Source organism: Bos mutus, chromosome 4, assembly GCF_027580195.1.
Source record: "Bos mutus isolate GX-2022 chromosome 4, NWIPB_WYAK_1.1, whole genome shotgun sequence".
In the NCBI taxonomy this organism is placed as follows: domain Eukaryota; kingdom Metazoa; phylum Chordata; class Mammalia; order Artiodactyla; family Bovidae; genus Bos; species Bos mutus.
Window position 1 is genome coordinate 33,664,554 of NC_091620.1, and position 27,498 is coordinate 33,692,051.

The 27,498-nt window shown below is 39.2% G+C and overlaps 1 protein-coding gene across 2 annotated transcripts in view; it reads right to left on the reverse strand.

Moving 5' to 3' along the window:
- ING3 (inhibitor of growth family member 3) overlaps positions 1-14,066 on the reverse strand; it is a 28,513-nt gene extending 14,447 nt beyond the window's left edge. Inside the window, exons 1-5 of one of the 2 annotated variants that reach the window (XM_070369326.1) lie at positions 13,917-14,066; positions 13,600-13,671; positions 10,832-10,932; positions 8,900-8,965; positions 2,961-8,345 (exon numbers count right to left, since the gene is read on the reverse strand). In XM_070369326.1, the coding sequence (XP_070225427.1) occupies positions 8,343-8,345; positions 8,900-8,965; positions 10,832-10,932; positions 13,600-13,671; positions 13,917-13,944 (270 nt within the window). In that variant the 5' untranslated portion in view covers positions 13,945-14,066 and the 3' untranslated portion in view covers positions 2,961-8,342. Of the gene's footprint in view, positions 1-2,960; positions 8,346-8,899; positions 8,966-10,831; positions 10,933-13,599; positions 13,672-13,916 lie in introns of those variants that run through there. The other variant, XM_005894411.2, reaches the window with a different exon arrangement.
- Between the last annotated feature and the right edge of the window lie 13,432 nt (positions 14,067-27,498).

The following is a 27,498-nucleotide window of genomic DNA, read 5'->3' on the forward strand; positions in this document are numbered from 1 at the left end:
TGATCTGTTTGTAACAAATTGTGCTTCACTGTTTATACCTAACATTGCCTTCTGAATTTCCACATGCAGGAGCCAATTTCTTAACTGAAAGTAATATAATTCAAATTGAAAAAACATAAAAATACTGTATTATTATTTATATTTTATATATAAACAGCAATCATTGAGATGTTGGTTTGTGACTTTTCAATTAATTCAAAGCCCAATTTTCCTTCCATCTTCACACACGTGTTATTTTTCAGAGCTTTGTAAAAGCTCTACAATATTTAAAATCCTATAGGCTCGGAAAAGGCAATGGCACCCCACTCCAGTACTCTTGCCTGGAAAATCCCATGGATGGAAGACCCTGGTAGGCTGCAGTCCATGGGGTCGCTTAGAGTTGGACACGACTGAGCGACTTCACTTTCACTTTTCACTTTCATGCATTGGAGAAGGAAATGGCAACCCACTCATGTTCTTGCCTGGAGAATCCCAGGGACGAGGGAGCCTGGTGGGCTGCCTTCTATGGGGTCGCACAGAGTTGGACACGACTGAAGCGACTTAGCAGCAGCAGCAGGGTCACATCTATATTGTAGACACACGCTCCTATTCAAAGAACCTGCAGGTAACTGAGCATCCTTTAATGGAACCGCCTTTCAATAATAAAGTATGAACACAGACCTCTTATTCAAGAATATCTCTTACACTGTCAAAATTTAATCTCAAGGGAAATCAGAAAAAATACTCATGCTTAAATTCCAAGTCTACTTAATGCAATGAAAATACTCCACCACCTTTCTTACCTACAACTATATTACTAATAAATACTGAGTTCCTATTGTGTGCATCAGTTCCGTTCAGTTCAGTCACTCAGTCATGCCCGACTCTTTGCAACCCCATGAACTGCAGCATGCCAGGCCTCCCTGTCCATCACCAACTCCCGGAGTTCACTCAAACTCACGTCCATCGAGTCGGTGATGCCATCCAGCCATCTCATCCTCTGTCGTCCCCTTCTCCTCCTGCCCTCAATCCCTCCCAGCATCAGTCTTTTCCAATGAGTCAACTCTTCGCATGAGGTGGCCAAAGTACTGGAGTTTCAGCTTTAGCATCATTCCTTCCAAAGAACACCCAGGACCCATCTCCTTTAGAATGGACTGGTTGGATCTCCTTGCAGTCCAAGGGACTCTCAAGAGTCTTCTCCAACATCACAGTTCAAAAGCATCAATTCTTTGGCACTCAGTTTTCTTCACAGTCCAACTCTCACATCCATACATGACCACTGGAAAAACCATAGCCTTGACTAGATGGACCTTTGTTGGCAAAGTAATGTCTCTGCTCTTTAATATGCTATCTAGGTTGGTCATAACTTTTCTTCCAAGGAGTAAGAGTGTTTTAATTTCATGGCTGCAATCACCATCTGCAGTGATTTTGGAGCCCAAAAAAATAAAGTCTGACACTGTTTCCACTGTTTTCCCATCTATTTCCCATGAAGTGATGGGACCAGATGCCATGATCTTCGTTTTCTGAATGTTGAGCTTTAAGCCAGCTTTTTCACTCTCCTCTTTCATTTTAATCAAGAGGCTTTTTAGTTGCATGGCGCTGGGTAAATGGACAATACCGAAGAATGAGAGAATCCCTGCCTTCACAGGAATTAACACTTAACTAACAAATCAAGATTTATACAAGATTTTTAACATAACAGTATAAACAAATAGTCTCCTAGACCTAACAAAAAGAAAAAGGGTCAGAAGTCACACATAAAGAAAAAACATAATATTGGGGTCTTGTAAGCATAAAGGAGCTATGAATAAGTTAGTGAATAATGGACTGTCTTCAAATAGATGGAAAGAAGGAGTAATAAGGAACTAAAGAATGTATAGAGACACAAAAACAAAAAAGCATTTTTGTCACAGATGTAGACGGTATAAAGAGGTGATGCCTGCATAGGTGTAGACAGTACAGAAGACAAGTGTTAGAATTTCAGTTGGGAGGGAGGGGTTGGGTGAAATGAAGAATACCTCCCTAACACATACCTCCCTAACCCATTCCATCTCTGCATTTAAGAGCCACTTAATTATATTAAAGACAGTACTAATAACGTTTATTATATTGGACATGGAACAACAGACTGGTTCCAAATAGGAAAAGGAGTACGTCAAGGCTGTATATTGTCACTCTGCTTATTTAACTTCTATGCAGAGTACATCATGAGAAACGCTGGACTGGAAGAAGCACAAGTTGGAATCAAGATTGCCGGGAGAAATATCAATAATCTCAGATATGCAGATGACACCACCCTTATGGCAGAAAGTGAAGAGGAACTCAAAAGCCTCTTGATGAGAGTGAAAGAGGAGAGTGAAAAAGTTGGCTTAAAGCTCAACATTCAGAAAACGAAGATCATGGCATCTGGTCCCATCACTTCATGGGAAATAGATGGGGAAACAGTGGAAACAGTGTCAGACTTAATTTTTGGGGGCTCCAAAATCACTGCAGATGGTGATTGCAGCCATGAAATTAAAAGACGCTTACTCCTTGGAAGAACAGTTATGACCAACCTAGATAACATATTCAAAAGCAGAGACATTACTTTGCCAACTAAGGTCCGTCTAGTCAAGGCTATGGTTTTTCCTGTGGTCATGTACAGATGTGAGAGTTGGACTGTGAAGAAGGCTGAGCACCGAAGAATTGATGCTTTTGAACTGTGGTGTTGGAGAAGACTCTTGAGAGTCCCTTGGACTGCAAGGAGATCCAACCAGTCCATTCTGAAGGAGATCAGCTCTGGGATTTCTTTGGAAGGAATGATGCTAAAGCTGAAACTCCAGTACTTTGGCCACCTCATGCGAAGGATTGACTCGTTGGAAAAGACTCTGATGCTGGGAGGGATTGAGGGCAGGAGGAGAAGGGGACGACAGAGAATGAGATGGCTGGATGGCATCACCGACTCAATGAACATGAGTTTGAGTGAACTCTGGGAGTTGGTGATGGACAGGGAGGCCTGGCGTCTGTGATTCATGGGGTCACAAAGAGTTGGACACGACTGAGCAAATGAACTGAACTGAACTGATACTTGAAAATATGGAAATAACAATGGAATTCCCAGTATTAGATAGCTCAGAAAAAGCAATGGGACCCAAAGAATTAATAACTCAAAAAACCAAATTCATAATTAAAATAAACAAAGACAGAAAAGCCTCAATCACACCGTGGCGGGGAGTTTTGTAAGATAGCTTCCAATCAGTCCTACCTCCTGGTAGATTAAAAAAGATTACGAACTGACTACTATTATAAGCAACTATCAGACAATGAGAATTCTTTTTATTCAATTCACCATTACTGTACTAAATCAAATTTGAAGCTGGAAAGGAAGCAGATCACAAGATTTAACTTTAGCTATAAAGCACCAGAATATTTAAAACAGTATTAAACAGTCATAGCAAGAGCTGAGCTGAACATGTCTGAAAGCTATTACTATCTATTGGGTTGGTCAAAAAGTTTGTTTCAGGTTTTCCTATATCACCGTTTGGAAAAATCCAAACAAACATTGTGGTCAACCCCACAATGTTTAATGCTGAACAGGTAAAGCACCAATCCTAGCTGATCACCATAACAGCCCCACAGGTATAAGGTAAATCAAGAATCTAAGTTATTCCATCCCTCCACCTGACCCTATAAGATGGCTAAGATTGATTTATAGTAGTAAACAGGGTACTGAGCCAATTGAGAAACTTTCCATTAACTATAGGTTTCTAACACAAGGCTGACCACAAAGCCTAATTATTGATTTGTTCCCCAGTTAATGTCAATAAATGCCAGCCACAGATGTTTCCTTATTCTACAACCCTAAATCATATCTTACAACCCCAAAGCATAACCACTTTAAATGTACTATCCTTCTGAGCTTTTCAGAGACAAAGGGAATTCTGTCAAGATTATTTTTCAACATATTTAAGATCACAAAAACATTTAAGTCACACTTGGCCTCTGAATAAAACAAATAAATCCTCAGCCTTTAATTATTTTTGCATAGAGCTGTAATCCTTTAGCCTTTCTCTCTTGTCTCTCCCCGTTTTCCAATATTCAAATTTCAAAATGTGTTACCTGATGGACTCAAACTGAACTAAATATAGCTTCTTAAAAGTTTTCCCATGATTTTATGGTTTCCAACACTGACAAATTGTGAAAGTTAGATGTTGAGTTGCCCTTTCCCAATGAGCACTCAGTCTACAATGTTCTAAGTTAAAAACCATGGCAATAAGCGATAAATTTCTATTCATGAAGAGATGGAGTAACAGCGAATAGAGAGGGTAAACTGCAGAAGAAAGGAATGATGGCAAATTATTTCTCTGATGATCTATCATGAAAATGATTCTTCACATTCTGAATTATATTTAAACTGGATAAAAATTTGATCTACCTTTAGGGTGAATCAAATACTTAGGCCTTAGCACATAAACTACATCTAATCATTCTCCTAAAACACAATAAGGATAGGAGACAAATCAAAAGGTCAAGCTCATATATTTCCTTAATTAGAGTATCAGATGAGGAATTCTCAAATTTATAGGTAAGATGTGGGCCTGAAATATAATCATCTGAGGAATAAACCAGGATATAAAAAAGGAGCAAGTTCAAGGGTATTTAGCAATGTAAGAGGCTGCTAAAACCATTCAGGCATTCACAAAAAGCTCAAGCTTTATCACAGTATATATAAATCACCTTTATTAGGTATTGTAATCTAATATGGCTTTATGACAGTGACATCTGGCTGAGGAACACAAAAAAGTGTTTAATGACTATGAGTATCAGGATTCTAGAAGGAAATTATTTTAATAAGATAGGTTTTGTTTTTTTTTTTTTTTTCAGTCTGTTAGTCAAATTCCACTAAGCCTACTTAAAGTATTCGTTTGTTTCAATAAACGTCTAATTTCAAAATTTCTTCATTTGTGGATATTTATGTGGTCTCTTGTTTTCCCTTAATAAATGAAGTAGTACGGTGCTGGTCACAGAAATAAAAAAATTTACTACCAGTTTTAAAAGTAAATAAGCTATTTTAATAACGAAGAATACAATTAAATACTGTGCTATAGAAAACACTGAGAGGCAGAATCAAACACAATTAATTATACTCAGATGCTGTATCTTAAAAGCTGTAAAAATAATACCTGCTTACTTTACACTGTCATAGTAATATGCTTAGGCAAAGCCATACATACAGTCTTCTCTAAAGTGTATTCCATGCCTCAGTTTAAAATCCTTCACTGGCCTCCCGCTGCTCTGAAACTAAGAACACTGCTGCACTGGCTTTCAAGCTCTGAAACTAAGAACACTGCTGCACTGGCTTTCAAGCCCTGCAAGTGTTGGGTTCGCATGTCCCTCTCATACCTCTCTTCTTCTTTTTCATGACACACCAACCACACTGGCCTCTCTCCCGGTTTAATCTGTCAGACCCTTTTCCACCTAAAACACTGCACTTGGTCCATCATCTGCTTGAAATGTTCTTCCTTAAGCTTGTCACATAGCTGGCTCTTTCTCACCTTCCAAGAACTACCTCAGAGGTCACCTCCTTAGGACTATGCTTATCCTGATAAGCAGACTCTTCATAGCCTCCACTGGTTATTCACTCTTTCCCCCTCTTTCCACAATGTTTATTTCCTTCATAGCCCTTAGCAAAGTCTCCAATAATCTTTATTTAATAGTTTGCCCTATTCACTGTCCAGCTATATCATTACTGCCCATTTTGCACCAGCACCACTCATATCTGGATATCTATGAATATTTGCTGAATGAATGAAAGTTATACCCTCCCACTATGTAGAACTGTACAGACAGAAGTATCACTGTTTATTTGGTAAAAGATCTGTAAATAAAAATTATTGTATTTTGACACTTACACTATATCCTGTCCACTCACCTCTGCAGCACAAAGCACTCTAACCTTCCATATGTTAAATGTGATAGGAATTTAATGAGGGTGCATAATTGATTTTTAACATTTTAACAATTATTTATTCATGAGAAATGATGTTAGAGAAGTAAAACAAGAAGCTAAGAGTTAACACGATGACTTCCAGGGCCTAGCAATTCTCAGATAAAGATGAATATACTCAGAGGAGAAGTCTGAACTTGAAGAATAATTATGGTATAATTGCTAAAGCTAAGTGTTCACGTGGAAAAGTAATGGAAACATGTTTCTCAGCTTGGGTGGTGAGTGGGGAGTGGGAACGAGAGGAAAACTGGCATTTGACAGAACAACGCTTTACCGTGTGGCGTTTGGTCTCATCAGCCTCTGGAGCTGGGGATGAAGATGAGAGGAAATTACCTCTACAAGAGAACCAAGAGGACAGAGTAACAAGCAATAAAGGTCAAGGACAGAACCCTTTCAAACACCAACCACTCTGAGCGATACCCAAGGAGACTGAGAAAGGCCATGAGGGTGGGAGGATGATGAATTAACATAAAATCTCAAGAAGGATGGATTATATAATAAGGATATCATGGTCACATGGAATGAGTATTTAATGAGACATAAGGAGAAAGGGGTGGGGGGAGAGTAAAAGAAAGGAAAGGGGAGGGAAAGGACGGGACAGAGACAGGAAAGAGTAGAGAAAAAGCAAAAGGCAGTCTTAGAAATAAATCATGAGGGAATGGGGGGAAAAAAAACAGGTTTAATTTGGCAGAGCTCAAAGGGATGCAGTGGCTTCAGGAAAGTAGAAAACTTGTTAGAGAAATGAGATGAAGTGAGTTTATTAAAGAGTGAGGATCTACTATCTGCCAAACTATGAGGTGGGTGGGTGTGGGTGTGTGTGTGTGTAGACAGATGTAGGTAAGAGATACAGAGACAGATGTAGATATGTGTATATATGTATACAGATGTACCTATATTTGTCTATTTCTATCTCTCTCTGTTGAAAGAGACAAAGAGACCCAGAGAGCACTGGAAGGCACAAATCAATTCTGTGATTTTACAGATAAGGAAACTGAAGTTCCAGGATTATATCAATTTTCCAAATTCCTGCTGTCAGTGAAGTGGCTGAATTCACATTTGCATGAGTCCATTATGGGTCCTTGGTTTTTAACCCATTCATTACATTGCATTCACTTTGTTACATCATTTTTTATTACTTCAATCTCTAGCCTAAATAATCCATCTCCCTCATAAAACTCCTAATTTTTATTTTCACTCTATGTTTTTCCATGACCTCTTAGTGAAATGCTTTCCCCTCAATACTATGCTGAATCCAGGTGCCTGAGGCTCTAAATAAATTCTGTTCAAAATTCATCTCATACCTCTAAGAAACCAACAGTAACTCTGCTTGATTTAGTTCAATCTTTACCAGATCCCTTTAATATCCAAATGTATTCATCTTTATTTGTTAACATGTTTCTGTAACAGGCTCTCCATTTTACTGTGGGCATCTTCCCAACTAGGTAACTTGAGGTCAGGAGCATTTATAACATTTACTCTTCATTCCTCCACTGTACCTACATAAAACTCCATTACACCAAGTACAGAGTCGATGAACAGTGCGATTTGTAAACAAGAGACGGATACATACACCCATTTAAAAAGCATATGTTTGTTATATATTCTTTTTCTAAATGCATGAAATACTTTTAATAAAGATGTAAAAGTAGTAAAATAAAATAGAAATGAAAGATTAGAATCAAAGAGCTACATGGTTTAAAAAGCACGTAGTTTTTAAATAAAGATTGACAACTAGTCACTATATGTGAGGAAGAATGATACCAAACAAATTAGCCTTGTATTCAAATATAATGTCTTTCTCTATGTTTATAGACTTAATTCAAGACCAAAACAATTAAGAACTTTATTTGGGTTTATTCCACCATAAATCAAGCCACCAGCCCACTCTACCCGTCTTTAGGCAGCGTCTTTTATGAAACTGTTTTTAGAGTAACTGTACGAACAAAAGAGCCTAGGTTGTTATAGCCATTAAAATATTTTCACTATATCAAAGCAATTAGCCATTTCTGTGGTTTTACACAACATATATTTTCTAGTTTAGTATAGCACTCACAATGCACAGCGTACGGGGTATGCACCTTTTATCTGTGTCTTGCTCACCAATGACACCTATATTAACATGTACCCGTTCAATAAAAAAACTGTACCCAGACAAGACAAAAATAAGATATGAATCAATATGCTAAAGCAAATCAAAAGGAAGCATTTGTCTCCAGCTTTAACTTGCTTTGAGGCAGAACCAAAAAAGAGTATTTCCTAAAACATAAACTTTGGGAGATACTATACATTAAAAAAAAAAAAAAAAGACTATAACAGCCTGAGAAATATTGCATATATATATCTTCTTAGTGATTTCAATCGTTAAGAAGTGCTGCTGCTACTGTTAAAAAAAAGAAAAACAATTTTAAGTTTATTTAATCTTGTATTTCCCAGTTTTGCCACATGTGCCAGTTGCTGGAGTACTATCTACTGAATATCACTTAATAGACAGCTGAGTACTATCTATTAAGAGATTCAAATAAGTCCCTTTTTCATTTTAATCAGACTACAAAGAACTGTCAGCACAATCCCCTTAGGTGTGTTCTGCCACAGAAACAATCTCAAGATGATTTATCAGACAAGTAAACACACTACCTTAAGAAGATAAAAATTAGTAAAATAAAGTTAAACATCTATTTTAATACAAAAAAACCCTAACATCAGCTACAATCTTACAGTGACGTAGATATGGCTAAATGTAAGGTTTTTAACTGACTGACTGTGGACTCTCTCTCTTCCACAAAGAAACCAAAAAGTGGACAGTGAACTCTGAAGTTAAATGCAATCAAAAGAGCAGTAATTCAGTTTAGTCTGTCCTTCCTATTACATTTAAGTCAACATCATTTAAAACATAATCCATAATTCAAATACTTATGGCTATTAATTTTTACTTACCAAGTCATATATCTGGTTTGCCAACTGAACCTTCTCGTCTGCATCTTCCAAAGCTTTATAGTAATCCTGAATAAAAACATTCATGTTTCAGGAACAAATTAATAATTTAAAAATCTGTGTATCCAGGACCTATAACTGCATTTTCATTATCGTGGCTTGTTATCACTGTCAGTCATTACAGGGCTTCCCTGGTGGCTCAGATGGTAAAGAATCAACCTGCAATGAGGGAGACCCAGGTTCAATCCTTGTGTTGGGACGATCCCCTGGAAAAGAGAATGGTTATCTACTCCAGTATTCTTGCCTGGAGAATCCCATGGACAGAGGAACCTGGTGGACTACAGTCCATGGGGTTGCAAAGAGTCAGACATGACTAAGTGACTAAGCACTCAGGAACACACATTATACATGAGCCATAAAAATCCAGTTAGGGATAGGGTGGGGATGAGATAGTATTAGAAATTTTAGACAACAACCAAGGATTAAAGGAAGAGAGAAGAGATAACAAATAAACACCATCCAAGTCTAGCTATACTAGTAAAAATTATGTGAGCCAAAGAGTAATTATTTTTCTTTAAAAATAAATGTTATTTAGGATTCATCTAATTTGTAAAGAGTATTTACGTTCTCCATTTTTAAAACTTATTACAAACAACTACTGAAAGGCTTCTGACCTGCACATCCATTATGCAGTTGTTCTATAACTCTCATTTTAAGCTAGGAATCAATTCTCCCCAGTATAAAGCAAACTATTTTTTCTTAAATTCTATGAATTTCCATGAAGTGTCAAGAGTTTTTAGGGTATATCCAAGCTGTGCTACACCAAAAACCTAGTAGGAAAAAGGGATGATGAATGACTTACGATGTATATGTGTGATGTCTCTACTCACACACACTTGGGCCTCCAGGTATCCTGCAAGTCAGGGTTAATTCTATAAAAGATTCTCAAGTTTTTGTTCCTAACAGAGTAATATTCCCTCCACGTGGTAAAATAAATAACACCAGTAGTTTCCAAATTTCTTTCTCAGCTGATACTTGAACAATTCTATGAAGGTTAAGGGTAAGAGAGCCATTATTACTCAGAGATATTAAAGGACATGTCCCACATCACAAAGTCAAACTGCAGAGTCATGAGTAAATCCAGGGCTTGTAGATAGTTCTTCCAATATGTCCCCAAATTAACTAGATCGTATCTTTAAAGCAAACCTTGAGGGGAGAGCTGCTACTCATTCTAATCTGGAAGGGAGCTCTAAGTACTACAAAACTTGTCAGGATTCTGTTCTCCTGTGATTCCGCCAACGTAGGTACTTAGCAATATATGAAATATGCTTCAAGATTGCTAATTTTCATCCCAGTCTGTTGCCCAAATTGGAAGATACTACATTGAGTTGGTCAAAAATGTCATTCGAGTTTTTCCATAACATTTTATGCGCTGAATGAGCTTTTTGGCCGACCCAATAGATCTAAATTACCAAAATGCTTCAATGTTTAAAAGTTCCTACACCTGAAGCTCTAAAATGTAATGAATCATTTTTAATTTTGTACATCATTTTAAAATTCTAAAGAGCTATTGATAACTTTCCCTCACTTTGATATCCCCCAAACTATTTAATATTAAAATATCTTCCTCAGCTGTGCTGTGCTCAGTTGCTCAGTCATGTCCAATTTTCAACTGCTGAAAGTCGTGTTCAGTCTTTTGTGACCCCATGGACTGTAGCCTGCCAGGCTCCTCCGTCCATGAAATTTTTCAGGCTAGAATACTGGAGCAGGTTGCCATTTCCTATTGCAGGGGATCTTCCTGACCCAGGGATGAAATCCGAGTCTCTTAGGTCTCCTGGCAGGTGGATTCTTTACCATTGTGACTCCTGGGAATCCCCTATCTTCCTCGGAGAGTTCCAGAATTTACAGATAAATCATCCAGAGTGTTGAACACACCTTTTTGATGGATGCCATTTGTTCTTCTCGCCACTCTGGCTTATTTTTCTTTGCATTCATGAAGAATTCACTGACTCTTTGTTCTAGCTGATCCATTGCATCTAGGACATAATAAAAACATTTCATATTTAGATGACCAAACTCATACACTGAATATACATGCTTTGATGTGAAGAAAGATGTGATGTGAAAATATCTGACTACATACACTCTTTTACTTGGTCTATAACTTAAATATGTCACATTCTAATAAAATTAATAAATATATCTTAATTATCTTAGTAAAGAAAAATTATAACTTTCCCTACTGACAATTTATTTTGTAAAATATCTGATCACATACATTTTTACTTGGTCTGTAATTTAAATATGTCATGTAATAATAATATAAATATGCTTTATGCAATAATAAATATATATTATACTCTAATATAAATATACTGTAAATATATACTCTAATAAGTGTACTTTATAAATATATTTATAAGTGTAATATATATATATAATTTACTAATTACCTTAGTAAAAGTTATAATTTTCCCCTAGTGAAAATTTATTTTTGTTACTTCAAAACTGTTTCTGATAGTCAAAGCAGTCACCAAATATAGATTCCATCCCACAGTTGTTGGCTAGTACAGGCTTGGGGTCACAAACTAATGGTATTAAGTCAGGCAGATGTGCCCAAACACAATTTCTTATTGAAAGCACTACTAGATAATCCTCATTTTTCTTTCAATAAGAAAATGTGATAAAAAGGTTTTAACCTTTTGTTATATACCATTAAGCACCACATATACAATATTATTTATCTGAGATAAGTTTTTTTCTGAAATGTGTGCTAAGAACAGTCATTTCTATGCCAAAAGAGAAAAAAGTAAAGGGATTTTGTTGCTGGGTAAACTAAGGAAAACTTTTTACTATATTGTTTGGGAGATTTGCAGTGCTCAATAGTGCATCTCTTACCTTACAAAGAGGTATCTCTTGTTAATTCGTAATACCTATTAAATTTAGACAATTCTAATTATTGTAAAAAATGCTAGTTTAAAAAAACCTCTGATTTATATAATCAAGTCGAAATTGTTAGAGAACTTAACATTTGTGATATAAAGTACAAAATAACAACTACCCTTTATTGAATGCCCACTTTTGTATCAGGTACTAAACATTCTAATTTATGTGTATTTCTTTTAATCCTCAAGACCATAAAAATCCCTCAGAAGTGGTAATGTGGTTAAGGCCAATGAATTAAGTCAGTTAAGCCCTAAAATGAACTCAGATCTATCTGATGACTATGCTCCATCCTGTAGAAAATACCACTTTAGCAAATGTTTAGCATTTCAATTACATTAAAGTTAAAATGAATTTTGTGAGCAAGGTGAAGAAATACAGAATTCAGACTTTTACACTATAATGTGAACAAAAGGTGACTTCCATGATGTATCACCTTGCATTATGTACCACATAAAACCAACAGGAGGCTGAGAAAAGAAAAGTCATGATCAATGGGTATGGAAGTGTGTGCAGCGGTGGTAGAGAAGTGGGGGGACAGGTTCTTAGCTACCTCAAGATTCCCACTCTGGAACGTTCTGTTCTCTGATTGCTTTCCGTGATACTCCTTTCCTCCTTATCACACCCCAAAATCCAGATCTTCCCCTAACTATACTTTTCTAAGAAAATCTGTCAGCACAAGAAATTTACCTCAAACCTAATTCTATGTATAGTCTAAATACAGCTAGAACACAGGGGATCAAAAAATGTCTTCTGCAGGAATAGCCCTTAAACAGTTAAGGAGTACTTACACTTTTCCGAACCAAAGGAGTGACACGCAGCCAACAAAGTACACTGGGTTATACACTTTAATTACGTATCACATCATTCATTTCACATTCTTAATTTTTAATATAGTATCTCTACAAGACAGCTGGATCAGCTATATTATACTCATTTCACAAAGGGGGAAGGTGTGTGAGGTTCTTTCAGAGCATGATGGACTCCAAGCGTACTGAGCGCTGTTTTCTTATTTCAAAATTTTGCCTTGTTACCTATAAAGTTATTTATTCTCTACCCTCTCTAAATCAAAAACATGACCATATACACTAAATACTGCTCTGTGAAACAGCAAGGTTATTTTAGGGAAAAAGTATCCTGACCACCAAGCTATAACCAAAAGAAAAATAAAAAATTTTGCTACAGCAGACAAGAAGCTTTACTGTAAAATTTTATTTCCTTTCCCATTTTGACTGACAAACTATCATACTGTTTGACAGTTGAGAATGCATCCTTTATCGTGTAACTTTTCAAATGGGACATTCCAAGTTCACCACAGTCTCTAAATAACTACATACAACCTCTGCTTCTATGTGTTGTCCGCTCTTGAATTTTGCCTAGCATCAACTTTAACAAAAATATAAATGCTGAAATCTATGTTCTACACATAAAGTCTCAAGTCAAAATCTTCGCAACATCTATGCCGATGTGCACTAAATCGTATCTACATTCTCAAAGAAAGTACAGAAACTTTTATTGCACAGTCCCAAATTCGAGAAAGGAGCATACATGCTCTAATGCCACCTTCTCTTGTAAGTCAGGAGAAAAGTAGTGTGGTAGACAGAAGAGGCAAGATTTGGCATTGCCAGTTCTTTTTGACAACTCCTTCTGTACTAGCGAATGAGCCGGAGGAGAGCCAAACACCAGAGCCGCTGACGTCGATGGCACGTAAGTCTGTCACTGAACGCGCGCAGCGAACAAGGGCAAACGCGCCGACTTACTCTGCACCTGCAGGTCCATCTCGCGCATCTCAGTGAAGCGATCCCTCAGGTCCATTGGAAGCTGCTCAATCACTGTCAAAGGGAGATTCCGTCAGAGGGGCGAGGCCAACGGCGAAAGTACGCGTTTACGTCACTGCGTGTGTGCGTGCGTAGAGGGGGGTCGAGAGAGCCCGCAGCCCACAACGAGGCTGCCAGTTACCGTGAGAAAGAAACATCCCCCGCCTCCCCCTCCCTCTCGCCATCCCGCCAGCCGGTCTACTCCCGCCCTCACCCGCCCGCAGGTACCCCGGACGGGCCAGCCAGCGCCGCCCACTCACTTTCCAGATAGTCCTCTAGGTACAACATCGTGGCCCTTAGAGCTGGGGGAGCGAGGGGGTCCAGGGGTTTATTTGTGTCACTCGCTGTCGCCGGAGTTTTGTCTCTTCCAATATGGCGCCTCCGCTAGCAGCACCCGCTCGGCTCCGGCGGAAAAAAAAAAAAAAAAAAAGGCACTTTGGCGCCTGACGGCGCTTGCCTCACCGCCGCCCGGAGCGGTCATTGGCTGGCTGAATCAATGACGTAACCGACTGGACCCCGCCCCCGCGCCCTTGTGGGAAGTGTAGTTTTAGTCCCTCCCCAACAAGCTTGAACTTGCTGGCAGTTCTCCACGTGGAAACTACAAAAACCAGGCGCCGGTGCGAGCCGTGCGCAGCAGAATCTGAAATGCGGTGCCGCTATTTATTTGTTGATTTTTTCACGGGGGATGACGGGAGTTGTATGCTCCTGCAGAACACAACTGGGAAGAACTTTTCACCTGTTCTTTCTTGCTGTGATTCCATGCCCCGACGTTTGTGAGTCATGGATTTCAAGTAGTGCTAGGCAGACGGCGAAGGTTCTAACGCTAGAATAATCAGCAAAGTTCGGGCAATTGGGATTGTTTAAAACAGAGCTCATTGCTGGAATGTATCCTCAGTAAACAGTCCCAAATACACAAATGGGACGTCTGGTTGGCTACCGTATAACTAAAATAGTTTACACTTAGAACATAGAATAAATATTTCCTGTATTGAAAGATGCATCAATAGTTCTCGATAGCCTGTTATACACTGTATTTTGAGGTCCGTCTCGTCTTCATTCTAGTGTAATTGACATATACGTACACCTTCACGGGAAAAAAAGTGAGCAACCAGGAATAACGGATGATGTCTTAGTATCTAATGGGTTATTTTTGCAATAACTATATAAGGTTGAATAAATAAACTGTATTAAACGTCTGTCACCCCGGACGTTGTCTTTTTCTTTCGATTACTTCCCGCGTTTGTTCAACCGTGTTATATTTAGCCCTTCACTGCTGAGTTTGTTTCCTTTTTCTTAAAAACGTTAACACTCAATAGAGATTGGGTATTGTTATTTTTCACCTGTCTTTACTTAACTTTTTTTCCCCCCAGGGAAATGTGTCTTTAGTTCATAATTTAATATTCTATTTCTGTTTTTCATATTGGAGCTGAAACACGTTATGTATTTGCATTTCTTTTCTCCCTCCTTTTTCTTATACACTAGACTTTTCCACAGTTCTTAATCAGGAGAGTTACCTGTCAGATTGATGAATCGCGAAGGAAATTTACCTGAGTCTCAATGAGAATTACCTAGTTTATTTTCTGTACTTTTATCTAAAATCTGGGGCTTCCCTCATAGCTCAGTTGGTAAAGAATCTGCCTGCAATGCAGGAGACTTGGGTTCGATTCCTAGGTCAGGAAGATCCCCTGGAGAAGGAAATGGCAATCCACTCCAGTATTCTTGCCTGGAAAATCCCATGGACACAGGAGCTGGGCGGGCTACAGTCCATGAGGTTGCAAGAGTCGGACAGGATTTAGCGACTTAAATCTTCCTCCCTCCCTTCCTTCTTCTGGCTGTTTTTAAGACATTTTTGATATTTTTGCAATTCACGGTGGTGAATCTAGGTTTGAATTCCTTCCTTCCTCCCTTTCTCTTGCCTTGAAAGCACACACACACACACACACACAAACTTTTTTTAACCATGCTTAGGATTTAAGAGGATTTCTGAATCTCAGGAATAATGTCCTGCAACAATTATAGAAAATTCCCACCCTTTATCTTTTTAGTGTTATTTCTTATTTTTCTCCATTATATCTTAGAACATCTATAGGACATTGGTAAGAATTTCTCACTTTATCCTCCATTTCTCTTAGCCTTTCTTTTATATGGTCCATCTCAAATTTTTCAAACACTTTTTAGTTTTATAAGTTCTGTTTGCTTCTCTTTTTCTGCCATTTTCTAATTTCCTATACAAATTAAGAATAGTCTGTATTCTGTTAATGGAGAAGGTGATGGCACCCCACTCTAGTACTCTTGCCTGGAAAACCCCATGGACTGCGGTTCCTGGTAGGCTACAGTCCATGGGGTCGCTAAGAGTTGGACATGACTGAGCGACTTCACTTTCACTTTTCACTTTCATGCATTGGAGAAGGAAATGGCAACCCACTCCAGTGTTCTTGCCTGGAGAATCCTAGGGACTGGGGAGCCTGGTGGGCTGCCGTCTATGGGGTCGCACAGAGTCGGACACGACTGAAGTGATTTAGCAGCAGCAGCAGCAGTACTCTGTTAAATCCAGTACTGAAAATGTTATGGGTCTTTTGTGCTGTCTGCTGTGTCTCCTAACTTTTGCACATGGTGTCTGCCTCCTTGTGGGTTATTATCTGTGACTCTGTGGTGTGTTTCTGGGATTGTAACTGGAAATTCTTACAGGCCATAGTTAAAACTCGGAGAAAGCAATGGCACCCCACTCCGGTACTTTTGCCTAGAAAATCCCATGGGCGGAGGAGCCTGGTAGGCTGCTTGAGTCGGACACGACTGAGCGACTTCACTTTCACTTTTCACTTTCATGCATTGGAGAAGGAAATGGCAACCCACTCCAGTGTTTTTGCCTGGAGAATCCCAGGGACCGGGGAGCCTGGTGGGCTGCCGTCTATGGGGTCTCACAGAGTCGGACACGACTGAAGCGACTTAGCAGCAGCAGCAGCATAGTTAAAACTAAGTTTTCCTAGAGATTATTAGAATTTGCTTCTGTAAATTTCTTGGAGGCACCATCAATTCTAGTACCAGATTAAATTATCCACTTGAGGTTTATTGGATTGTACAGATTGAATGAATTTGGGCCTCAAATCAAAGTGGCTTATTATAGATTGTCAAGGGAGACTTTTTCTTCTGGAGTCCCCTGATCAAGACAGGCATGAAGCCCACTGGCCCTCACTTACTTCTCAGTATGCTTTCATTTTTCTGGCTGCCTTTCTTTTTATCCCCTGTGAGAATTTCTTCACTTGTTACTAGTACATCAATTTATTTGATTTTTTAACCCAGCATTTTTGGTTGTTTTCAGCAGGTGGTTCATTCACAATTAGCTGAAAGAACATGCTGTCAAAAATTGAAGAAATAGAAGTCCATCATTTCAGGTTAATTTGAGCTTCTTCAGGGAGTTTTCCATATTAAGGAAACAGAGATAATATATCATTTGCAATTCAGTCAATATATATCCACCACTCCAGAGAAATAAAAAAATTATAGCACTTACACCCTATGTATTTTATTTAATGGATGTGATTTTTGTTGGTTTTTTTCTTTGTTTCTTTTTTTATTGAAGCATAAGTGACTTATATTACTTTCAAGAGTACAATGTATGATTTGATATTTGTTTTTTTAATGTTTTATTTTCATGCAATTTTAAAGGTTGCTTTCCACTTATAGTTTATTATAAAATAAAGTTTTTTCCATTTATATTTATTACAAAATATTGGTTATATTGCTTATATTGTACAATACATCCTTGAGCCTATCTTATACCAAGAGTATGTAATGACTGTAATTATTATTCTTGGACCATGTATCAGCTGCAGAAAATTGTACACAGATGTTATAGCTTCTTACATCATTAACTCATATAGCAAATACTACTTGGAGTAGCTGCCCACTTAACAACCACTACTGCATTTCTAGGAAGGGCCCCTTCTATATAGGGATGACCATATCTGTATTACATTACTGTACAGCTGATTAGAGCTTATTAACTTACCAAGAACAGACCAAAGCTGGACCTGTCAGATGCATTCTCTTGGGATTTTAAATTGGGAATGAAGAAGCTTGAAAACTGATGTCAGAGTGACAGAATTGCATTAATTTCAACACAATAAATAGGTGGTCCACAAACTCCTGTTGCCAAGATTCTCCAGAGAAACTCTGTTTTTTTCCTTGCCTTTTTCTCCTTTTCTCTGTCACTTTTGATAACATGAGTTGTGTGATCTTGAGAAAGTTATTTTAACACTCTGTGCCTCTGTTTCCTGATCTGTAAACCAGAAATAGCAATAGTAACAAAGTTATAGGAGTGTTAGATTGAAATAATACCATCCATGCAAAGCACTTAGGTTAATGCCTGAGAAATATTATACAATAAATGACAGCTTCTTTATCATCATCATTAAGACTGTTAAGACTCCTTGTAAGTTATCCATATGCAGATGCCCCTTTGTTCTACTCTTAGCTTTGCGTTAGATCCCTGCTGATTTTGCGTCTGGACACCACCTAGAACTCACCTGTTGTGTTGCTAGTGTCATACTAAATTCAGAGAATTGGTTCAAGAGAGGCTACGTGAGAAGACTGCACTGAAGGCTAAGTAGAAGGAATCAGAAGAGGTTCAAAGCAGATGCAACATGACCGTCTTGGACAGGAGTCCAAGACAAAGGAAAATTTAAATTCTTCATATAGCATGTCCTCAGGGGAAGCTTTGCCTATGGCTTAAGGTTCTGCTGCTTCCCTGTCTTACAAAGAAAACTATCATCTTGAAAACTTGCTAGTAAAACTTTGAAATGAGATATTTTCTTCACTTTGTGCCAATCAATATATGCTCCCTGACAGACCTCTATAATAGAGTAAAATGCTATCTTTATAAGACTTCTCTAATTTTACATCTTTAAAATCCATTGAGCCATTTACTAGATCAGTTATAAGCAGAGAATAAGGTGATGATTTAGTCTCAAAGCCATGTCCTACTCTTGGGACCCCATGAACTGTAGCCCACCAGGCTTGTCTGTCCATGGGGTTTTCCAGGCATGACTACTGGAGTGGACTGCCGTTTCCTACTCCAGGGGATTGAACCCTTCCCAACCCAGGGATTGAACCCATGTCTCCTGCATTGCAGGCAGACTCTTTTTTTCTTTAACATTTTTTCCTCTTTTTAAAATTTTTAGTTTATTATGTATTTATTTTTTATTGCTCTGGGTCTTTGTTGCTGTACACAGGCTTTCTCTAGTTGTGGTGAGAAGAGGGCCACTCTCTACTTGTGGCACATGGTTCAGTTGTCCTGTGGAACGTGGGATCTTCCTGGATCAGGGATTGAACCCGTCTCTCCTGCGTTAGCAGGCGATTCTTATCCAGGAACCATCAGGGAAGTCCCACAGAGGGATTCCCTACTGCTGAGCCAGCAGGGAAGTCCAAGCAGTAGGGCAATAGTCTTACTTTCCATATCTGAGGATGTTTCCAGCCATTCCCACTCTCAATACTCACTAAAGAGATGTCGTTAAAGAAGGCTGTACTTTCCTGACCTGGTTCCTGGGTGTTTGTGATGGAAGAATCTGGGGAAGAGGAGAGGAAGAAGATGGCAGGTGACTAATGGGAGCAGAATTAAGAAGACACTGCAGAGAGGATTGCTAAGTGAGGGTTCAGTGCATGGGAGAGGGAAAATACTGAACAGAATGTTGGATAATTGGTTATGAAGCTGTCACAAGATCATTTCTTCAAGACAACTGGAAATTCTGGATAAAAAGCTTGAAACCCTCACGTGCTGGAAATGAAGCATCAACTCAGAATAGTGAGCAAAAGTTGGAACAGAAAGAACTAGAGAGTTTATTGCCTTAATTGATGGGTGGTGGAGTTCTGACTATAGCAGAGTGAAAATGAAATTTCTAGTTGAAAGATGGAGCCACTCCTTCCATGGGTGCCGTATCTGCAAACTAAAATATAGACATATTTCATGTCCCTGTAAATGTTCTGCTTGACCATAAACACAGTGTATCCAGTCAGCCAATCCCCAAAACCCAAGCCCATTGTGGGCTCTATATGTATTTCCTTCAACCAAGCAAGCTTGACTATGTGGCCCCAGCAGATTAGATATTTTTACTGATATTTAACCTCTTCCTTGTTCTTTATTCTTCACTTTACAAAAGCTTCCTGCCTTCAACCTCATTATGCAGTTCTCCAAATGGAGACGGTCCACTTCAAAAAGTGTTAAATAACATTTTCTTACATCACCTAAATTGTCTTCATTATCATTTTTTAAAAACAGGCTTCAGCTCATAGATTGTAGGGAGATAAATCTAATCAATCCTAAAGGAAATCAGTCCTGGAAATTCATTGAAAGGACTGATGCTGAAGCTGAAGCTCCAATACTTTGGCCACCTGATGCGAAGAGCTGACTCACTGGAAAAGACCTTGATGCTGGAAAAGATTGAAGGCAGGAGGAGAAGGGGACAACAGAGGATGAGATGGTTGGATGGCATCACCAACTCGATGGACATGACTTTGAGCAAGCTCCAGGAGTTGGTGATGGATAGGGAAGCCTGGTGTGCTGCAGTCTGTGGGGTCGCAAAGAGTTGGACAGGATTGAGTGACTGAGCTGACTGAAAACTAACCATCTTGCAAAAAGCCGGTGACCTCAAAGGGCTGTTGCTTCTGTGAAACTGACAGTTTGTTCTTATCCAGGAACCATCAGGGAAGTCCCACAGAGGGATTCCCTACTGCTGAGCCAGCAGGGAAGTCCAAGCAGTAGGGCAATAGTCTTACATTCCATACCTATGGATGTTTCCAGCCATTCCCACTCTCAATACTTACTAAAGAGATGTCGTTAAAGAAGGTTCTACTTTCCTGACCTGGTTCCTGGGTGTCAAACTGCAAAGAAGGTTGCCAACCATCCACCTGAAATCATAAGTGAAAAGGCTGTGCTACTGCTGCTAAGTTGCTTCAGTCGTATCCGACTCTGCGACCCCATAGACGGCAGCCCACCAGGCTCCCCCGTCCCCAGGACTCTCCAGGCAAGAACAGACCCCAGACCTACACCCGTGCATGAGGGTAGAGTCCAAATTGAGACTCTCCACAAAATGCAGGCACCCTTTAACAAGGTAGTAAGCATGGGTCTGGCCCACTGAAAAGTGAGAGAGTTCATATGGAGACAGATACACTAGTACCCAATAGGGTTGCTCCTCAGACACAAAGAAGAACTGTTGGAAATGGGCTCAGGTTCAAATGTAACAACTCACTTAAGGAAATGAGGACTCTGAGAGATTGATACCAGATGAAATAAGCAGGGGAATTCTAAAAATGTAAGTCTTGGAAATCAGGATTGATGAAATCAATACAGAAAGCAGAACAAACAAGAAAAAGAGAAAAAGATATGAAAATTTGAGGATCAGTCTTGAAGTGTCAATACCTGATCGCTAAAAGTTCCAGAAAGAATAGGAAAAAACGGAAACACTAAAGTGTACATACTCTATGACTCATACTCATGGAGGTGAAGTTTCTGAATAGGTAAAACTAATATAGGGCGATAAGACACAGGAGAGTGGCCACCGCTGTGGAAAGTGAGGTGCTTAACTAATCAGAACATGTTACTGACCATGTCTGTTTCTTAAGCACTGCTCTATTCCCAGGGTCACTCAATTCCTACTTTTTGATGAATAAACGGAAGCACTATTAGGTGTAACGGCTTTTCAATCAGACAGACTTGTGTTTGAACATTGTCTCTGTTATTTGCTCTTATGACCTGAGCCAAGTTACTCAATATTCCTAAGACTGTTACTTCACCCTTGAAATAAGAATAAGGAAGGGTATTTTGCCCTATTACACTGTGGTGAGGCTCAAGAGTAACATATAAGAGTACCTAGCACGGAGTCTAGTACAGAAGTATAACCATGAAACACTATTATTTGTAGAATTGACAGTACCATAAAGTAAATGGTCCAGTAAGTTCTATTCCAAGGGCATTACAACAGGAGCCGGCAAATAAGAGGGAGCATTGTCTTTGGAGGATTAAAAATAATAAAACTGACTTTTGCAATCTGCTTTTATTGTCACAATGTGCCAGTGAGTCTAAACAATGTCAGTGATAAAACATTTCTCCCTGAAAAAATATTTTGTTGGTGTAAGTTCTAAACAATCTCTGAAGTTATGGTTGAATTTTTACAATTGGCATTACATACTCCTGTTAAATACTGGGTCGGAAATAAACATTGAAAGCATGCTGGTTTATAAACACAAAGATGCAGAACTTGAATTATTCAGTTATGTAATTCTATATGATCACTTGAAGTTTTCATTTGTATTTTAAATGTAAAACAGTGAAATTGTGAACTGCTGGGGTAATATTTCTGTTTGTAAAATGCAAATTTTAGCTCATACATGAAACATTCCTGAATTTAAATAATATCTTGAAAATTGAAATGTATTCTTTTAAAATTGTTAGCTTTCTTGTTTGATATTTCAGTGCTATTACATTTTAATGTAGTTCTTTATTCGTGCAACACACCAGTATGTTTTCCCTTTTCAAAAATTTCTTAAATGTAATTAAAAGGGATTAAGCCATTACTTCTTTCCTTTTCACTGTAAAATTAATTATTCATTACGAGCATGACTATATAATGAAATTTAATAAAAGAACGTATACTGTCTGGATTTCTTTTCTGGACATTATCATTATTTATTTCATTTAATTATTATTTTTGAAAGTAATTTTCTTAAATTATTAAGAAAGGGGAGTATATTAAGAAAATTATCTGCTCCAGGTGTTAGGTATGCTGGAACACTTACTTAGAGGCTTCTTACAGTAGGATATAAATGTAATTATGCACAATGACATCATGGTCTATAACTACTTTTCTGTGTTTGATTTTGAAAGCCTTAGGTGCACTAATATTCATTTTTGTGAGACTGGTAATATAAAGATAAATTATCAAGCATCTTCTCTTTATGTTACAACATGAAAACATTTCAGTGACTGTATGGATATTTAACAGTGCTGGAAAACCTTAAAATATTTTCCTTTTCCTTTTCTTTTCTTGTTTATCACAAAGTAGCTTTATGATATTGACAAGAAGCAGTGTTTGGAGAAGTCAAGTTTTTTTTTCTTATTTTAATATAAATCTTGTTTTTAATCATTAAAGACTTAGGAAGTCTTATTTTGCTACTAGGGGCAAAACATTTTTCTAAACTTAGGATATTCCTACCTCTGAAGAAATTGAATATGGAAACATGACAATACAGTGCTTTTTTTTATACACTCTGTACATAAATATCTTATGAAACTCACTACACTGTAGTATAGAGCCTGCCTCCCTATTAATTTGGAATTCCTCAAGGGCAAAGACCATGTTTTATTCATCTGTTGATCCACAGATCTGAAGGTAATATGAGTTTAATAAAGATGTAATGAATTATTGAATAAATGAATTCATGAGTATCAAGCACAAGTTCATAAGTTTCCAAGTTCAACCAGAGACAGCAAGATGAAGTTATCATTATTGCTAACTACTAAGCTCTGTGAAGAAAATAGGATTCCAGCGGTCATTTAAATAACTAGAATGGAATGCTGATGAGAATTTTCTAAAAAGAACATTTTCAAAAACTCTCAGATACAAGAGTTGATTGACTTCCAAAGTGGCTTTTAATTAGAGTTGCCTAGAAGAACAGGGGCTTCCTCTATGGTTCAGTGGTAAATAATCTGCCTGCAATGCAGAAGCCACAGGAGATGCAGGTTCATTGGGAAGATCTCCTGGAGGAGGGCATGGCAACCCATGCCAGTATTCTTGCCTGGAGAATACCATGGACAGAGGAGCCTGGTGGGCAAAGTCCAAAGGGTCGCAAAGAATCAGGCACAACTGACGAAACTTAGCACAGAAGAGTAGGCAGAGGGAAACTGAAAGTAATATGGTAATTCATGATGCTCTGTATTTAAAAAAAATCATTTGGAGTCCTAAATATTAATGTGATCAATAAATAAGGCTCCTAGAGAACCTGAGAAAGAATAATATTTAGTTCATTTTTGTGAACATTTATCAAACAGCAAATACCACTGATACAAAATATGGCTATAACACTGTTTTTGCTTTTACAGAATGTACATCTTGATAAGAGAAGCAGATAGTTAGGGAAATCCTATAAATACAGTCTGGTAAGTGGCCCAAAGAAAGGCAATGCCAAAGAATGTTCAAACTACCGCACAATTGCACTCATCTCACACGCTAGTAAAGTCATGCTCAAAATTCTCCAAGCCAGGCTTCAGCAATACGTGAACCGTGAACTTCCAGATGTTCAAACTGGTTTTAGAAAAGGCAGAGGAACCAGAGATCAAATTGCCAACATCCGCTGGATCATGGAAAAAGCAAGAGAGGTACAGAAAAACATCTATTTCTGCTTTATTGACTATGCCAAAGCCTTTGACTGTGTGGATCACAATAAACTGTAGAAAATTCTTCAAGAGATGGGAATCCCAGACCACCTGATCTGCCTCTTGAGAAACCTATATGCAGGTCAGGAAACAACAGTTAGAAGTGGACATGGAACAGCAGACTGGTTCCAAATAGGAAAAGGAGTACGTCAAGCCTGTATATTGTCACCTTGCTTACTTAACTTCTATGCAGAGTACATCATGAGAAACAGTGGGCTGGAAGAAGCACAAGCTGGAATCAAGATTGCTGGGAGAAATATCAATAACCTCAGATATGCAGATGACACCACCCTTATGGCAGAAAGTGAAGAGGAACTCAAAAGCCTCTTGATGAGAGTGAAAGAGGACAGTGAAAAAGTTGGCTTAAAGCTCAACATTCAGAAAACAAAGATCATGGCATCTGGCCCCATCACTTCATGGGAAATAGAAGGGGAAACAGTAGAAACAGTGTCAGACTTTATTTTTTGGGGCTCCAAAATAACTGCAGATGGTGATTGCAGCCATGAAATTAAAAGACGCTTACTCCTTGGAAGAACAGTTATGACCAACCTAGATAGCATATTGAAAAGTAGAGACATTACTTTGCCAACAAAGGTCCGTCTAGTCAAGGCCATGGTTTTTCCAGTGGTCATGTATGGATGTGAGAGTTGGACTGTGAAGAAAGCTGAGTGCCAAAGAATTGATGCTTTTGAACTGTGATGTTGGAGAAGACTCTTGAGAGTCCCTTGGACTGCAAGGAGATCCAACCAGTCCATTCTAAAGGAGATCAGCCCTGGGATTTCTTTGGAAGGACTGATGCTAAAGCTGAAATTCCAGTACTTTGGCCACCTCATGCGAAGAGTTGACTCACTGGAAAAGACCCTGATGCTGGGAGGGATTGGGGGCAAGAGGAAAAGGGGACGACAGAGGATGAGATGGCTGGATGGCATCACTGACTCGATGGACGTGGGTTTGAGTGAACTCAGGGAGATGGTGATGGACAGGGAGGCCTGGCGTGCTGCGATTCATGGGGTAGCAGAGTCGAACATGACTGAGCGACTGAACTGAACTGAACTGAAGTGGTTCAGGTCCCAAATGGTCAAATTTGGGAGATGCTACTAGGTTATTCAGCAAGAGGAATTTACACAAGTTTGATTGAGAACTGAAGGTCCTTTGAAGAATGGTGAAGGTCTAGATTTAGTGGAAGGAAAAAGTGCTGGAGACCAAAATAAAGATGTAGTGGATAAGATATCCAAATATTCAGGTACTTTCTAGCCATCATATATCATGTTTTTATTGCTATATAGGTAGCTAACAAGGGGCTTCCCAGGCAGTTCAATGATAAAGAATCCACCTGCCAATGTAAGAAATGAGGGTTTGATCCCTGAGTCAAACATTTATATCCACACAAAAAAATGTGCACGTGGTTGTTTATAGCAGTTTTATTCAGAGTCGCCAAAAGTTGGAAGCAACGAAGATGTCTTTCAATAAGTGAATGGCTTATAAACTGTGGCACATTCAGAAAATGGAGTAGTATTCAGTGCTAAAAAGAAATGAGCTATCAAGCCATGAAAAGATGTGGAGGAGGTAAGGCATATTACTAAGTGAAAGAAGCCAGCACGCAACGGCTACACACAGCATGGTTCCAACTACGACATTCTGGGAAAGGCAAAAGTATGACAACGTTAAGAAGCCTGGTGGGTGCCAGGGATTACAGGGGGGGACTGGAAGGGTAAATAGGTGGATTTCTAGGGCAGTGAAGATACTCTGTATAATATAATGATGGAAACGTGTCATTACAGGTCATTATACATCTTTCCAAATCCTTAGAACGTACAACATCAAAAGTTGTGAACCATATTTTTTTAAATACGTACTTTGCTGTTGCTGCTGCTGCTGCTGCTAAGTCACTTCAGTCGTGTCCGACTCTGTGCGACCCCATAGATGGCAAGCCATCAGGCTCCCCGGTCCCTGGGATTCTCTGGGCAAGAACACTGGAGTGGGTTGCCGTTTCCTCCTCCAATGCATGAAAGTGAAAAGTGAAAGGGAAGTCGCTCAGTCGCGTCCGACTCTTAGCAACCCATGGACTGCAGCCTACCAGGCTCCTCCATCCATGGGATTCTCCAGGCAAGAGTACTGGAGTGGGGTGCCATTGCCTTCTCCAAAATATGTACTTTGGGTGATTACAATGTGTCAGTATGGGCTTCCCTTGTGGCTCAGCTGGTAAAGAATCTGCCTGCAATGCGGGAGACATGGGTTTAATCCCTGGGTTGGGAAGATCCCCTGGAGAAGGGAAAGGCTACCCACTTCAGTATTCTGGGCTGGAGAATTCCATGGACTGTATAGTCCATGGGGTTGCAAAGAGTCAGACATGACTGAGTGACTACTCGCTCAGTCAGTATAGATGTGTCAGTATAGATTAATCAGTTGTGACAAACATCATTTTGGTGGGGCATGTTGATATTGGGAGAGGATGTGCACAAGTGGAGGCAAGGAGTATGTGGGAAATCTCTGTACCTTCCCCTCATTTTGTTGTGAACCTAACACTGTTGTAAAAAAAAAAAAAAAGTAGAACTCTTAATTAAAATAATAAATAATTGATATATTTCTACTGCTTGGAAAAGAGCACCTGCTTGGAGCCACCAGAGTGTTCCATACCACCCCAGCTGCCCTGGCCCTTCCTACTAGACTCTCTGAGCCTCACTTATTATGTAGTTATGAATGAATAATCTCACTCAGGTGAGACCAACCTCTGTTCTATGGGCTGTTAATTATTTTGGTGATCACGCCTGATACATTGGGTTTCTCAGGGGGCGCTAGTGGTAAAGAAACCACTCGCCAGTGCAGGAGACATAAGGGACTGAGGTTCAATCCCAGAGTCGGGAAGATCCCCTGGAGGAGGGCATGGCAACCTGCTCCAGTATTCTTGCCTGGAGAATCACATACACACGGGAGGCTTTTGAGCTACAGTCCACAGGGTCACAGAGTCAGGTACCACTGAAGGGACTTAGAATGCATGCACCTGATACACTATAAAGTATTAATTTAAAAATGGGTTACAAATACTGTGTGAAATATGATAGTCAGATCAGATCAGATCAGATCAGTCGCTCAGTCGTGTCTGACTCTTTGCGACCCCATGAATCGCAGCACACCAGGCCTCCCTGTCCATCACCAACTCCCGGAGCTCACTCAAACTCACGTCCATCGAGTCAGTGATGCCATCCAGCCATCTCATCCTCTGTCATCCCCTTCTCCTCTTGCCCCCAATCCCTCCCAGCATCAGAGTCTTTTCCGATGAGTCAACTCTTCTCATGAGGTGGCCAAAGTACTGGAGTTTCAGCTTTAGCATCATTCCTTCCAAAGAAATCCCAGGGCTGATCTCCTTCAGAATGGACTGGTTGGATCTCCTTGCAGTCCAAGGGACTCTCAAGAGT